We start from the raw sequence: 16,474 nt of genomic DNA, 5'->3' as shown, positions 1-16,474 counted from the left end.
AGCCCATCCCTCCTTCAGAACGGGGATTATATAATCTTGGTATACACTGATTTTTATAAATCATTTGGTGAGCATGAAGCATCCTTCTTGTTTTAATATCCAATCTATCCAACACTTTTTGGGGCCAATCAATCACTCCAAAACTATAAGTTAGGAGAGGAAGAGCAAATTGATTTATAGCTTGGATCTTGCTCCTAGATGTCAATGCTGTTTGCAGGGTTAATTTAAGTCTTCGAAAGTACTCCTTACTAAGCTTTATTCGCATTTGTTCATGTTTTATTGCTGATCCTTCAACAATTCCCTAGTATTTATACACTCCCTCTTGCTCAAGTTTTTTATATCACATTCTTGTCCCAAACTGATGTTTTCCTGTTGCTGGAGTTTTCTTATTTTAAAGGTTGCTTTTTCACATTTATCAAGCCCAAATGACATTCCAATATCATCTGCAAATGTTTTCACAACCTGCAGCTGTGCTTTTAGGTCCTCACCTGATGAGTTATACAGTTTTAAATCATCAACAAAGAGAAGATGAGAAGTCATTAGACTTTGTTGTTTTCTAGGAGCCAAATTGTAGCCATGGCCTAAGCTGTTAAGTAAACAGCTTAATGGATTAATGACAAGGCAGAATAGCAGTGGTGACAGAGAGTCACCCTGGAATATCCCCCTTTGAATTTTTATCCCTGGGATAATAAACTATCGTTTATCATGGTTTAATTGTAAAGTGGTCTGCCACGGTTTCATGGTTACTGTAATGTAGTTAATCAGTGCAGGGTGTATCTTATACAGTTTTAAGTACTCCTTTATCCACGAATGTGGGATACTATCAAATGATTTTTTGTAGTCAGTCCATGCCATACTTAGATTCTTCCCCTTCTTACAGTTCTCCACTATAACTTTAACAACAAATGATCCTTTGCTCCATTATGACTTTCTTTTATTGCCCTTTTGCTCTGCTGCCATAATTGAATTTTCTTCTAAATGATTATAAACTCTGTGTCAATTCCCATGTACAGTTTATACGTCGTTGGAAGACAAGTTTTTAGTCTATAATTATTAGGGTAGCTTTTGGTTCACTCTTAAGTAAGAACATTGTTTTTCCTGTTGTTAACCAGTGTGGTGTGTGTTCGGGTGCGCATATAAATAGTTCTTACTCATGGCTAAATTCTCATGCACAGAAATAATACTTTAAGCCAAAAGTTAGGTACTGCATCTGGGCCTGGAGTTTTCCAGTTAGAGGCTTTTCTCAACTTGTTTCAATCTCTCTGGCTGTTACTTCATCCCATTTCATATCCTGCACCTTTAAACTTCTTATTCTTTCTTTTACTTCTTTTATCCATTTAGCATCTTTGTTATGTTCCACAGGATCTTCATAGATACTTCTCCAACATGTATCTACTTTCTCTTTTTTTGGTGGTCTTTCAGTTCCTTTTAATTTATTTCCCAATTCTCTATAAAACTTTTTTGGGTCATCAATAAATTGCTTATTTTGTGCTTTTCCCTTATATTTATCTTCATATCTTCTAAGTCTTTCCACCTGTTTTGAAATTTTTAGTTTGTTATCTCCAATAGTGCATAATAGATTCTGGTAGGTTCTAATACTGCGCATTGCTTTTATCACATCTATCTTTCTTAGTATTTTTGTTGATCTATTCCTTCTTCTATAATCTTCTAACAATGATGCTTCTTGTCTTAGCTGTTTTATAGTTTTCTCTATTTGATATTTCCATGATGGTATTTAGTTTCTCTCCTTCCTTTCTCTCGCTACCCTGTGTTCCTGTGATAGAACATTATCAGTTATTAATTTAGCAGCACAGTAATATATTCTGTTTACTTCTGTTACATCACATGGATCTCCATGGACAGTCCTAATTACTGTGTTAATTTGTTTTATCAAGCTTCTGACTTTTGGGGTTTTACTAACCTTCTGCAGTCTGTTTCTCTCATTGATCTTGATATATTTGTCTTTGCCTATTAAATCAAGCAACTCTTCTCTTAACACCTTTTCTTCCATACTTAGGGCACATCCCTTGTTTTCCATTTCCTGTGGCACATTCTCTTCAATTTCATCCTGTGGCATCCGTTGCTCTGTCATATGGGAACTCACTGGCCTATCACTCCTCAACATTGACTGCATCAGAGTCTCCACAGTTTCCTGTTCCTTTCCTTGCTGTCTAGCTTCAAGTGAATGTTTATACTGGTTTCCTGTGGAAGGCTCCAAAATACCTTGATATGGCACCTGACCAGTTCCTGTTCCACTGGTTTCCCCTTAATTTGGATATCCATTGCTCTATCCTGTTACAGTGCTTTCTGTTCGATTTACTACACTGAATCCTTCTTTTTGCAGCTGTTCCATAACCTCGATTTCTATTTCTTTGACGTCTCCATCACTAATCTCTTTTTCTACTTTTCCTCTTAGTCTTCTTATTTTTTGTATTGTAAAGTTTTCCATATCCGGATTCCTTTGCCTGTATTTCTCTTCAGATATCTTTGGAGCTGCTCTTTTTGTATTGGTTAGTTTTGCTTTCTCCTTTGTATAAATATTACACCATATTAAATCTCTTTTCCTTTCCCATGTCCATATTTCTTCTTCACGTCTCCTGGTCTTCTTGAATTTCCTTATTCTGGGGACTCACTCCATCATGCTGTGATGTAGTCTGTGTTAAACCTTCTACATTAAATCCTTCACTTCGCAGGCACTCCATAACTTCAACTTCTATTTCTTTAACTTCCACTTTACTAATCATCTTTTCTGCATTAAATCTTTGTGCTTTTAGTGTTTTTATTGTGAAATTTCCCATATCTGGATGCCTTTGCTTGTATTTTTCTTCAAATATCTTTAGACTGCCTTCTCTGTATTAGTTAACTTGGCTTTCTCCTTTGCATAAATGTTGCACCATATCAAATCTCTCTTTCTTTCCCATGTCCATATTTCTTTTTTATATTTTTCAAATATCTCTTGGTTTTGTTGTTTGTATTTTCTCACTTCCTCGGATGCTTCTTTTTCCAAAGAGATCAACGTTTCTTGATCTATGTACTGTTTTTCAAAAGTCTGTTCTATTAATGAGCACAAATTTTTATTTGAAGCTTGACAGTTTTTCCTGCGGAAGGATTGTTCTAATTTCTCTCTTAATCATTTTGTATATCTTGTGTCTGGAAATTCTGGGCTTTTTACATAATAGTAACAATACATAATTTCTTTCTTATCCTCAATAGTCCACTTTATCAACTTTATGGCTCTTCTTTGGCCTATCAGTATTTGTGAATTTTGTGGACTGCTACTTCCTTCTACAACAGGGGGGCCATCCTCCCCCTGAGCCTGGCCTGGCCCCATTGCAGGATTGTTTCCATATTTTAAGGATTCTACATTGTCACCTTTTCCAGTCCGGGCACCAGTGCACCTACCAGGATTGGGCACTTTTTTATCCTGGGTCTTGTACACCCAGCAATCTTTTTTATTTTTGATTTATTCTGTCCATGATATATGCTATATAAATACAGGCTATATATCAGTGTCACCTTGGTGAGATTTTTTTGAAAAACAGGGTCCACCTCACAAAGGTACTCACCAAGAATTGAGGATGAATTCAATTTCAGCACTACTACTCCCCTTTGCTTGATGACTTTTCATTTCTCATGTGTGTGCATGTCTGTGCTTGCATGTGTGTGTGTGTGTGTGTGTGTGTGTGTGTGTGTGTGTGTGTGTGTGTGTGTGTGTGTGTGTGTGTGTGTGTGTGTGTGTGTGTGTGTGTGTGTGCATGTGAGTGCATGTGTGCATATGTGTGTGTATGTGTGTATGCATGTTTGTTTCCATGTGAGTCCATGTGTGTATGTGTGTGTGTGTGTGTGTGTGTGTGTGTGTGTGTGTGTGTGTGTGTGTGTGTGTGTGTGTGTGTATGTACGTACATGCAGGTGTATGTGTCTGAGTTTGTCTGTGTGTGTGTGTGTGTGTGTGTGTGTGTGTGTGTGTGCATGTGTGTCTGTGTGTGCATGTGCATCCATGTGTATATGTGCCTTTGTGTGTGTGCATATGTGTGTGTGTGTGTGTGTGTGTGTGTGTGTGTGTGTGTGTGTGTGTATGTGTTTGTGTGTGCATGTGCATGCATGTGTATGTGTGTCTGTGTGCATGTGTGTGTGTGTGTGTGTGTGTGTGTGTGTGTGTGTGTGTGTGTGTGTGTGTGTGTGTGTGTGTGTGTGTGTGTGTGTGTACATGTGTGTGTGTGTGTGTGTGTGTGTGTGTGTGTGTGTGTGCATGTGTGTGTGTGTGTGTGTGTGTGTGTGTGTGTGTGTGTGTGTGTGTGTGTGTGTGTGTGTGTGTGTCTGTGTGAATCATTAAGTATGTGTGAGTGCTGGAAGCTACAGTTTAACCTTCCCCTGGTTGGATAGGCAACAAGAAAGGGAAATACCTTTGCATTGTGTGACAGGTTTGTTGGTGGGAGAGAAGCAATAAATAACAGATGGTTTGTGATGGCCATTTATTGCAGCAGATTATTGCATATTTGCAGCATGGGGTTCTGAGACTGATATGAGAATACTAGACTACTAAGCATTAATACATAGTACTGAGCTAGTTCCACTATGTAACTAGAAAAATTAAAACAGCTTTTTTAAGTGTGGATTTTTTTCTAAATTTCTTGTGTTGGATGTATTCCCCTAAACTGAATTTTCAAATATTTATCCTTGAATTTTATTAATTCTGATGTATGCATTACTAACTTAATATTTATATGTTTTCTACCCCTGAAGGATTTCCTTGGTCAGGCGTTTTGTACTCTCGGAGAGATAGTTGGATCACCTGGAAGTCGGCTGGAGAAACCATTAATGTAAGTGTATATGTGTTGGTGGTGGCAGGAGTCAGGAAAATTCAAACCTTCAGTAATTTAAACAGATGCATGATGTGTTTAGTATTGCTTTCAGTTGCTTATGTTGATGTTCTTGAAGTACTTTAATGTGAATAACAAAGCCAGATTGTTAACATTTAACACTATGAGATAATTTAATTGTTTCCAATTAATTTCTTTTCCGAAAACAAAGCTACAGCTAATGCGTAGCAGCAGGTGATAAAAGCTGACATAAGAGCAAGAAAAAAACTGAGAACCACTCCTGATAGGAGGACCCAATAGTCTAATTTTTAACTACTGCTAGAATTTTCATAGAATTAGCACCAAAATATTTGGATTCCGTCTTTCACCTAAAAACATCACGCCGTGCATGTTCTCTGTTTTGGAAATTTGTTGATTCATCCCTGCAGCGTAGCGTGTGTGTGTGTGTGTGTGTGTGTGTGTGTGTGTGTGTGTGTGTGTGTGTGTGTGTGTTGGTCTGGTAGGGGAGTTAGTGATGGGATAATTTAGGCAGGTGTTTGTGCATGCCTACCTTAACCTGGCCAAAGCATTTGACACACAATTCCCCCTTCTGGCATTGTAGACAAACTCACTGAATTAGGTATGAACTTCTACATCACTCAATGAATAGCCACCTGGCTCACAGACAGGACCCAAGAAGTTAAGACGGGGGAGTCTACCTCCACAAAAGGGTCAGTCACTAGCACAGTCCCGCAGGCCTTGGTGCTAGGGCCACTCTTGTTTGGCAACTACTTCTCTGAAGTCAAAGCTAAAGTCAAAAGCCTCTGGCAGATCAAATTCACAAATAATTACAAGTTAGGTACAGCCAATAAATCCTCTCAAGACACCGTCGTCCTTCAAGAGGGCCTGACACAGGCTAATAACTGGTACCTTAGTAATAGTCTTAAAATCAATGTTAAGAAGTGCCTAGTAGTATTTTTCAGTAAGAAGGTCACCCTGAACATTGCTATAAATACCCTTAGAGTAGACCCAGTAGTCAGGGATTTGGCAACATGCATAGACAGCAGCCGGGCCTTTGACTGCTATTTACTTATAGCAGTAAGAAAATCATTCCCCATGTTGCACAACTTATAAGCAAGGGCATGGCATCCAGGCCCAAACTGGTCACTGTTGTGTTGCCCTTTACCCTCATAAGACCAACCATCAAATGAAAGACATCCTTCAGCATATACCTGACCAGGTATATGCAACACCTGGAATGACCATACAATTCCCTCACAAAAAGAATACATGGTATAGAAAACAAGGCCTAGCCAGGCCATCTCAATGCATAGTCCTTATACTCAATCTTGTATAGACTGCTGAGAGGGAATATATGCCTGGGCTAAAAAGCACCAGCCTTAATGGACCTGTTGCACATCTGTAAAACAAATAGCACCATAAACAACCCATTAAGAGACCTAAACCTTGCCTGCAACATAAATAGGATATGTTGGATGGACGGGTATGTCTCTCAAAGGTGCTGTCTCGGGAACAGGCTTTCCTCCTTGTGAAGTAAAGGACTTTCTTGCACTTTTTCAAGCAAAATTGTGATCAGTGGGTAGCGAATCACAAATGTAGCCTGAGTCTGACACCTGTGTGTCTTCTAGAGAGAGTGGAAGCTGGTAAATGCTCAAACACACGTCCAAGTTTATTTAGTTGCCATGTAGTATTGCTATAATTCTCCCATTTACGATACTGGTGCACACTCATGCACACACCTGCACATTTTTATACATTACTAGTTTACTTCATCCACTGTTTTCTGTATTTTTGTGTATGTTTTCTACTTGTTTGCATAAATATGTTTTTGGACTGTAAACATGAAACCTGTCATGACAGTTTCTTTTCTTTTTTTTTTTGCAAAGCACTGGCATTTTTTTCTGAGCTGTCAATAACTTAGCTTTTTATGTACACTAATACACATGGATGGATATTTACTAGATATTATTAGACAGATTTTTTTTTCTATTTATAGTGTTTTGATTTGATTCTATTTATGGTTAGATAGCTATGTGTTTTTTCTTGATTTTAGATCTTGTCACAGACCTGATGAAAGCTTTATTGCATTAGTTAGCCAAAAGCAATTTTAGTTAAAGTTTGTTTATGTATATGTTATGCTTTCCTTAATACCTGATCTTAGAATGTAGGTAGCAAATAGATAGGTAGTTTTTTCCTTAACTAGGATTTAGTTTGACCTAATTAGTAGTAGTGTGTGGGGTCGGTACTTTGTGTTCTAAAATGCAGTTTTACAGCCCTGTTTATATTGTTTGCCATGAATAGGCTTGTGTAAACAATACACACATTTTTCACACCTACTTCAAATTACCTGAAAGCTGATATGGTTAATATTCTTAAAATATTTCAGAGTTTTTGTTCCTAAGGATCTCTTGTTTGTACTGAATAAAGGCTTGTTGCTTTGGAACACTACCTGGGTTTCATGCTTTTTGGAAATTATTGTGACTGAGCTCATCACTGATGTTTTAAGACTACTAGTTTCTGTTTTTTATTTTTTCCTCATGGTAGTAAGACTGGAACTAGACAGATTCCTGTGATTGTTCATTTTTTACATGTCCAAGTTTATGTAACAGCCATAACTTATGAGACCTTTCAAGTGTTTCTGGGAAGCATGGCCAGGCTTAAAAAGGCCCTTTAGAGTCATTAGCCTGGTTCTCTCCCATGAGCTTAAGTTCCCATGTCCTCTTTTGATTATACTGACACTCAGTTCACTAACTCTCTGAAACAAAAGAATAATGAGACCTTGTTCCGCTCTGTTACATGTGAAACATCTTACTCTGTTGTAGCAGACAGGGTGCTTGGGTACGTCTTCTAATATCGCATTGGTTATAGACAGTTCATTTTCCTTGGTAAGCGGAAGTGCCTGTGTCTGGCATCACTTAGTACAATTTGTATAGACTGTTACTTAATTTGGGGGTATCCAGATTGCAGGACGAGGGTTGAGTCACCTGTATAGCAAACCTCTCTAGTAGGTAACTAGTAGTAAATACAACTGCTGCATTTATGAAATGTACAGAATGAAGGGGCTAATGGAAACAGCCACATGTATACAGCACTGGAAGACGTCACCTGCTTGGGAGGGACTCTAACACTGGTGACATATGGCGAGTACATATTTTTGATTTGGTTCTGTAGCGTAGTGCTTCCAGGACAAATCACTTGGGACTGTATTATTCCTAGTGGAACCACTCATTTACCCACTGTGACAAACTTCACTCACATCTTTTTAAATGTGTCTGCCTTCCTGTTGATGGCCTTTTTGACTCACATTTCCTTAGAAGACTAACACCACACCCATTATGGCAGCCATCTTTAGCAATAGTCATGACTAACACCACACCCATTATGGCAGCCATCTTTAGCATTAGTCATGACTAACACCACAACCACTATGGCAGCCATTTTAGCATTAGTCATGACTAACACCACACCCATTACGGCAACCATCTTTAGCATTAGTCATGACTAACACCACACCCATTACGTTAGCCATCTTTAGCATTACTCATGACTAACACCACACCCATTATGGCAGCCATCTTTAGCATTAGTCATGACTAACACCACATCCATTATGGCAGCCATCTTTAGCATTAGTCATGACTAACACCACACCCATTATGGCAGCCATCTTTAGCATTACTCATGACTAACACCACACCCATTATGGCAGCCATCTTTAGCATTAGTCATGACTAACACTGCACCCATTATGGCAGCCATCTTTAGCACTAGTCACAACTAACACCACACTCATTACGGCAGCCATCTTTAGCATTAGTCATGACTAACACCACACCCATTATGGCAGCCATCTTTAGCATTAGTCATGACTAATACCACAGCCATTACAGCAACCATGTTTAGCATTAGTCATGACTAACATCACACCCATTACGGCAACCATCTTTAGCATTAGTCATGACTAACACCACACCCATTATGGCAGCCATCTTTAGCATTACTCATGACTAACACCATATCCATTATGGCAGCCATCTTTAGCACTAGTCATGACTAACACCACACCCATTACGGCAGCCATCTTTAGCTTTACTCATGACTAACACCACACCCATTATGGCAGCCATTAGCATTAGTCATGGCTAACACCACACTCATTACGGCAACCATCTTTAGCATTAGTCATGACTAACACCACACCCATTATGGCAGCCATCTTTAGCATTACTCATGACTAACATCACACCCATTATGGCGGCCATCTTTAGTATTAGTCATGACTAACAACACACCCATTACGGCAGCCATCTTTAGCATTAGTCATGACTAACATCACACCCATTATGTAAACCATCTTTAGCATTAATGTTTTGAAATGACACTCTGCTAGGTTGTATCTAAAGCATTTGGTATTTCGTACTGCATGCCTTCTTCACATGCATGCCTGCATTACACCGCATGTGTGCTCTGCAGAGGGACAGTTGCATTGTACTACACAGGAGATTCAAATAGGTATGCATGCATGGATAATTAGAGAAATGCTCTCCACATATGATTCCAGTATGTCAAAGGGATGTAATGGAAACTAAGCCTCTGCTTTTTCTGAGATTGCTACTACTGTATCAGAAGCCTGCAAGCACTAACGTAGTATGTAAGTAAATTGTAGACATATGTTTGTATCTCCCAGCATTATTAGAACATCAGGATGCAGCAAAGAGGGAGAAGGACTGGGACAGGAATGACTTGCTTTGTAGAAACAAGCAACTAAATTAAGGTACCGTAGCTCTGATTACTACATAACCAAATGGCAGTGGAAGTAAACACTACACTAATTCATACGAAGCACGATGCACCCCTTTCAGTGGAATGAATAGTACTTATTTTGCAATTTTGTAAACATCTGCTGTTTCTTAAAGAGGACAAAGTTTAGGATGGCCCCTCTGTTGTAGAAGGAAATTGATTGGCCAAAGAAGAGCCATAAAGACAATAGAGTGGACTATTGAGGATAAGAAAGACATTATGTATTGTTACTATTATGTAAAAAGCCCAGAATTTCAAGACATAAGATATACAGAATGATTAAGATAGAAATTAGAGGAAAGAAAAATACTTCCACAGGAAAAACTCTCAGAAGCTTCAAATAAAAATTTGTGTTCATTAATACATAACATTTTTGAAAGACAGTACATAGATCAAGAAATTTTGATCTGTTTGGAAAAAGAAGCATCTGAGGAAGTGAGAAAATATAAACAACAAAACCTAGAGATATTTGAAAAATATAAAAAAAGAAATATGGACATGGGAAAGAAAGAGAGATCTGATATGGTGCAATACTTATGCAAAGGAGAAAGTCAAGTTAACTAATATACAAAAGGCAGTTTCAAAGTTATTCAAAGAGAAATACAGGCAAAGCCATCCTGATATGGAAAATTTCACAATAAAAAGACTAAAAGCACAAAAACATAATGTAGAAAAGATGATTAGTAAAGTAAAGGTTAAAGAAATAGAAGCTGAAGTTATGGAGTGTCTGTGAAGTGAAGGATTTAATGTAGAAGGTCTAACACAGACTACATCACAGCACGATGGAGTGAGTCCCCAGAATAAGAAAAAGCAAGAAGATCAGGAGACACGTGAAGAAGAAATATGGACACGGGAAAGGAAAACAGATTTAATATGGTGTAATATTTATACAAAGGAGAAAGCAAAACTAACCAATACAAAAAGAGCAGCACCAAAGATATTTGAAGAGAAATACAGGCAAAGGAATCTGGATATGGAAAACTACAATACAAAAAAAAAGGCTAAGAAGAAAAGTAGAAAAAGAGATTAGTAATGGAGAAGTCAAAGAAATAGAAACTGAGGTTATGGAGTACCTGCAGAGTGAAAGATTCAGTGTAGAAAATCTAATTCAGAAAGTAGCACAACAGGGCAGAGCAATGGATATCCAAATTAAGTGGAAACCAATGGAACGTATAGAATGCCCACAGGAAATGAAAAACAAGGGATGTGCCCTCAGTATGGAAGAAAATGAGGTAAGAGAAGAGTTATTTGATTTAATAGACAAAGACAGACCAATCAAGATCAATGAGAGAAATAGACAGCAGAAGGTTAATAAAACCCCAAAAGTCACAAGTTTGATAAAACAAATTAACACAGTAATTAGGACTGTCCATAGAGATCCATGCAATATAACAGAAGTAAACAGAATATATTACTGTGCTGCTAAATTAATAACTGATAAAGTTCTACCACAGGAACACAGGGTAGCGAGGGAAAAGAGGGGGCAAAAGCGAATACCATCATGGAAATACCGAACAGAGAAAACTATAAAGCAGCTAAGACAAGAAGCGTCATTGTTAGAAGATTATAGAAGAGGGAATAGATCAACAAAATACTAAGAAAGATAGATGTGATAAAAGCAATGTGCAGTATTAGAACAGACCAGGATCTACTATGCACTATTGGAGAAAACAAACTAAAAATTTAAAAACAGGTGGAAAGACTTAGAAGATATAAAGATAAATATAAGGGAAAACCACAAAATAAGCAATTTATTGATGACTCAAAAAAGTTTTTTAGAGAACTGGGAAATAAGGTTAAAGGAATTGAAAAACCACCAAAAAAGGAGGAAGGAGATACATTTTGGAGAAGTATCTATGAAGATCATGTGGAACATAACAAAGATGCTAAATGGATAGAAGAAGTAAAAGAAAGAATACGAAGTTTAAAGGTACAGGATATGAAATGGGATGAAATGCCAGCCAGAGAGATTGAAACAAACTTGAGAAAAGCCTCTAACTGGAAAACCCCAGGCCCAGATGCAGTACCAAAGGGCAATAAAAGAAAGTCATATTGAACAAGATCATTTCTTGTTAAATACAGTTATAATGGAGAACTGTAAAAAGGGGAAGAACATAAGTATGGCATGGATTGACTACAAAAAAGCATTTGATAGTATCCCACATTCATGGATAAAACAGTGCTTAAAATGTATAAGATACACCCAACAATGATTAACTACATTATAGTAACCATGAAACAGTGGCAGACCACTTTGCAATTAAGCCATGATAAAGGACAAATTATTATCCCAGGGATAACAATTCAAAGGGGGATATTCCAGGGTGATTCTGTCACCGTTGCTATTCTGCCTTGTCATTATTTAATTAAACTGTTTACTTAACGGCTTAGGCCATGGCTACAGTTTGGCTCCTAGAAAACAACAAAGTCTAATGACTTCTCAACTTCTCTTTGTTGATGATTTAAAACTGTATACCTCATCAGGTGAGGAACTGAAAGCACAGCTGCAGGTTTTGAAAATGTTTTCAGATGATATTGGAATGTCATTTGGTCTTGATAAATGTGGAAAAGCAACATTTAAAGCAGGAAAACATCAGTTTGGGACAAGAATGTGATATAAAGGAACATGAGCAAAAGGGGGTGTATAAATACTAGGGAATTGATAAAGGATCAGCAATGAAACATGAACAAATGCAAATAAAACTCAGTAAGGATTACTTTAGAAGACTTAAATTAATCCTGAAAACAGCATTGACATCTAGGAACAAGATCCAAGTTATAAATCAATTTGCTCTTCCTGTCCTAACTTATACATTTGGAGTGATTGACTGGCCCCAAAAATTGTTGGATAGTTTGGATATTAAAACAAGAAGGATGCTTCATGCTCACCAAATCTTCTTCTCCCAGCTTTTCCCGGTTATGGGTCGCCACAGCAGAACTCCGGTCCGCTAATGATTGGCAGTTGATTTTTACATCCTGAGTTGCTAGCCCTAACGCACAACCTTCAACAAAGGTATGCCCATTCTCGCATGTGTCCACGCAGAAGATGCTCTAGCTGAGAGTTGAACCGGTCAGCATCTTACTGTGAGGCAACAACGCTACCGCAGCACCACCACTGCGGATATAAAAATCAGTGTATACCAAGATTATATATTCCCCGTTCCGAAGGAGGGCTGGGCCTCTTTGAAATTGATTACATATATTGATCTGCAATCGTGGGACTCCACACATATTTACTGACCTCACAAGATCCAAATGTAGTGAAAGTTTTGAAACATGAGGAGAATAAATCTAAGATTACATCTCTGCTTAATTTAGTAGAAGCATATTGACGTTAAGCAGGAATGGAAATCAAACCAAAAGTGGATAAAAACCAGGCAGCAACTGAATGTGCCAAAAACAAGAGAAAGAATATAAGGTGAAGGACCAGACGAGAATGCAAGAAATGTGGAAAAAACATAAATATAGTTGCAAGTATAGAAAACTTCTGGAAGAGCCTGATGTTGATCAAGAATGATTGCAGGAATGGTTAAAGAGAGACTAATTCAAACCAAGAGATGAAAGGTTAATATTGGCAGCTCAAGATAGTGGGCTACATACACACTGGTTTGCAAAGTCCACTGAACATGCGGGAGAAACAGACATATGTAGGTTTTTTAAAACCAAATTGGAAACAGTCACACACCTTGTTGCTGGTTTCGACACACTAATGGGAGAGGAACTGTATACTGAAAGACATAATAATGTGGCGAGACTGTTATACTAGAGATTGTGCAAACATTATGGTATCGAAGTGGCTAAAAAACACTGGAAACATGAGCCACAATGCATCATAGAAAAAGATGAAGTTTATATCACATAGGGTCACCCAATACCAACAGTTCAAAAGATAGATGCTAGAAAACTGGATATAGTGGTCTAAGAAAATAATACAAAAGTAGCACTGATCATTGAAATCACCACACCCAGTGACTACAGTGTCCTGCGTACAGAGAGACACAAAGTCATAAAATACCTGAATCTGCATGCAGAAATGAGAGCCATGTGGACGAAAGATACCCAGACAGTTCCAGTAGTAGTAGGAACAACGAGTCTTACAAAAAAGAATTTACAGTTATATTTAGACACGTTACCAATTCATGTAACACTGTACGAATTGCAGAAGGAGTCATTACTGGGCACTTTGTGGGTGCTGCAAAGACCACTTTTGGCTGACATCAAAGAGTGAAACAATAGTAATTTCAGGAACTTTAATCTTACTTTGACTGAGGAATGGGGTCCATTTCTGTCATGGTATTAGAAACCCAAAAGACTTGGAGAAATTAAAAAGGACAAAGTTTTATTGTGGAGCATCTGGTAATAACTGAGTAGTCTAGGTTTGAATTCTGTTTCCTGCCAATTGCTCATTTTGTATCCTGAGCAACACACTTGGATTCCTTGCTTGTTCAGCATCCTTGCAATGGGGTGTCATCTTAGCAGATTTAAATAAGTAACTAAAAATGCAGGCAGCTTCATCTTGTTTGTCTTAGCATAGCCTTCTGAGTACATATAGCATGTGCTTTCTTAAATAGCCAGCTACTGACCTGCCTACTTGTACCTGTCAGTTTTTTTGCACTCATTAGTTCTGCCGTGGCGATTTGTCACATTCGCAGTTGCTATTGCCTGTCAAAGATCTGTCAATGGCTCCGATTTTGAAAATGCCTCTTCCACTCTATTTTTCAGGGACCATAATTTGGAATGGAGGTTTATCTTAAGGTGCCATTTGTATAGAGTCCATCAGGTAATGGAGGAAAACAAAACTTGCACGTATGTCTAGAAGAAAGAGAAGAAGGAAGCCGTCACTGTTCAGAGTTCTTTGTTTAATGCTTTGTTACTGTACTGCAGACTTTTAACTTCCAGTCTAGAATCACAAATTTCATTTTAAAAATTGGGCAGTTTTCACTGGTGTTCTAGTGAATAAGTAATCTACCAATAAAATAAATCTTCAACCCCAACTAATTATTCTTCATTAATGGATTTATAAATGAACCTTTACAGCAGTAGGTGTATCATTCATACATAAAATCTTGTGTGTGTGTGTGTGTGTGTGTGTGTGTGTGTGTGTGTGTGTGTGTGTGTGTGTGTGTGTGTGTGTGTGTGTGTGTGTGTGTGTGTGTCTGTGTTTCTGTTTTAAAAAAAATGAGCGTGCCCGTAAGCCATTTCAGATAAAGCAGTAGTGAAGTCTTTGCCATTTTTCTGTTCAGGAAACTAATTTATTTAATCCTAGAATTATTCTTTGAAAAGGATTGAGTACAGTAACTGAACAAAAGTAATTTTTCATAATTTTCCATGGCTGCATGTACTGAATGTTGCCTTAGGTTAAGTGTTGCTTAGAAAAGCTGTCAAAAGAAATGGAGTAGGATTCCAAGAGTAATCACACATCACAAGCCTTATTTTTTCAGACCAAATTCCATTGCTGCTCTTTACTGTTTAGAAGCAGTGAATTCAGACTGTGAACTTGGGTAGTGGGGGAGGGGGCGCTGGGGTCAGACGATGGCTATTGATTCGTCAGCAGTGTAGCCCCTTTATCATGCTTAGCAGACCTGAGGTGAAGCAGAAACTGACAAAGCTGCCAGCCTGGGGATCGGCTAAGCTCAGCTGCCCAGAGTTTATCAAAAAATAGACATGAAGGCGGCACAACAAAGAGCAGAGCCTGCATTTACTGCAAGACAGATTCTGCCACTAACCTGTTGTCAAGGATAGCTGATAGCCGCAACTGGCATTCACAGGGTCGACTCATAGATATAACATCCCATCCAAATATGTCTGTAGACATTACCTTACTTTTAAATGATTTGTGTGCTAATGCTTGGGTTACTGTGCTGATACCTAGTTAAAAGTAGATCACAATCATAGATATAGATTATTGCAAAAGTATTTTTCTCCCGCCTAATTTCTGCTACATATGCTTCAAAAAACAAAAATAGTGAGTACCATCACACAGACACACACACACACACACACACACACACACACACACACACACACACACACACACACACACGCACACACGCACACGCACGCACACACACACATACATACACACACAATACACACACACGCACATGCACACACACGTGCACATGCACACGCACACACACGCACACGCACACACACGCACACGGACACACACGCACGCACACACATGCACACACATACACACACGCACATGCGCGCACACATGCGCGCACACGTACGCACGCACACACATGCACACAAGCACACACGCGCACACGCGCACACATGCACACACACACACACACACACACACACACACACACACACACACACACACACACACACACACACACACAGTTTGAAATAACCCAATCTGACTTATTGCCTCACACAAATGGCATTCTCAAGACAAGACACAAAATAATGGTGAAAGGAGACAGTTTTGTGTAGTCTACATAATGTGTGCATGTAACGATTAGCTGCAACCTTTATGCAGCGGTCTAAATTTATTTAATTTATTTATTTACATTTGTTTACCAGGAAATTCCGACTGGATGCAGGTCCTTTTTCAGTGGATGCCCGGGGAAAAAAGCACCACATCATGTACATGATAGAGATACAAAGTTGCAACAATAGTAAACAACATTACAGGTTGTTGGCTTTAATACAATAACAAGATATTAATTATCAACAGTATATACAGTAAATGTTGCAAGTTAAGATAGTTTCTTGTTGTTTATTATATTAGTAACAAAGTTGTCAGACAAGATTTTAAAGTATGTAAAGACAACTAGCTAATTCTGACTGTGGTTAGTAGTGGCGGTAGTATAGTTGGGTTAAGAGTCTAGGTGGGAGGG

The 16,474-nt window shown here is 38.4% G+C and overlaps 1 protein-coding gene across 1 annotated transcript in view; it reads left to right on the top strand.

The window, feature by feature from the left end:
• Window positions 1-16,474, top strand: part of LOC122806230 (copine-8-like) — a 4,689,459-nt gene that overhangs the window by 1,469,223 nt on the left and 3,203,762 nt on the right. The window contains exon 6 of the mRNA XM_044076480.1: window positions 4,744-4,820. Within this exon, the coding sequence (XP_043932415.1) occupies window positions 4,744-4,820 (77 nt within the window). The remainder of the gene's footprint in view (window positions 1-4,743; window positions 4,821-16,474) is intronic.

This window comes from Protopterus annectens, chromosome 7.part0 (assembly GCF_019279795.1).
Source record: "Protopterus annectens isolate FY-2018-M chromosome 7.part0, PAN1.0, whole genome shotgun sequence".
NCBI lineage: Eukaryota > Metazoa > Chordata > Ceratodontiformes > Protopteridae > Protopterus > Protopterus annectens.
This window is presented reverse-complemented; position numbering and strand designations above follow the sequence as displayed.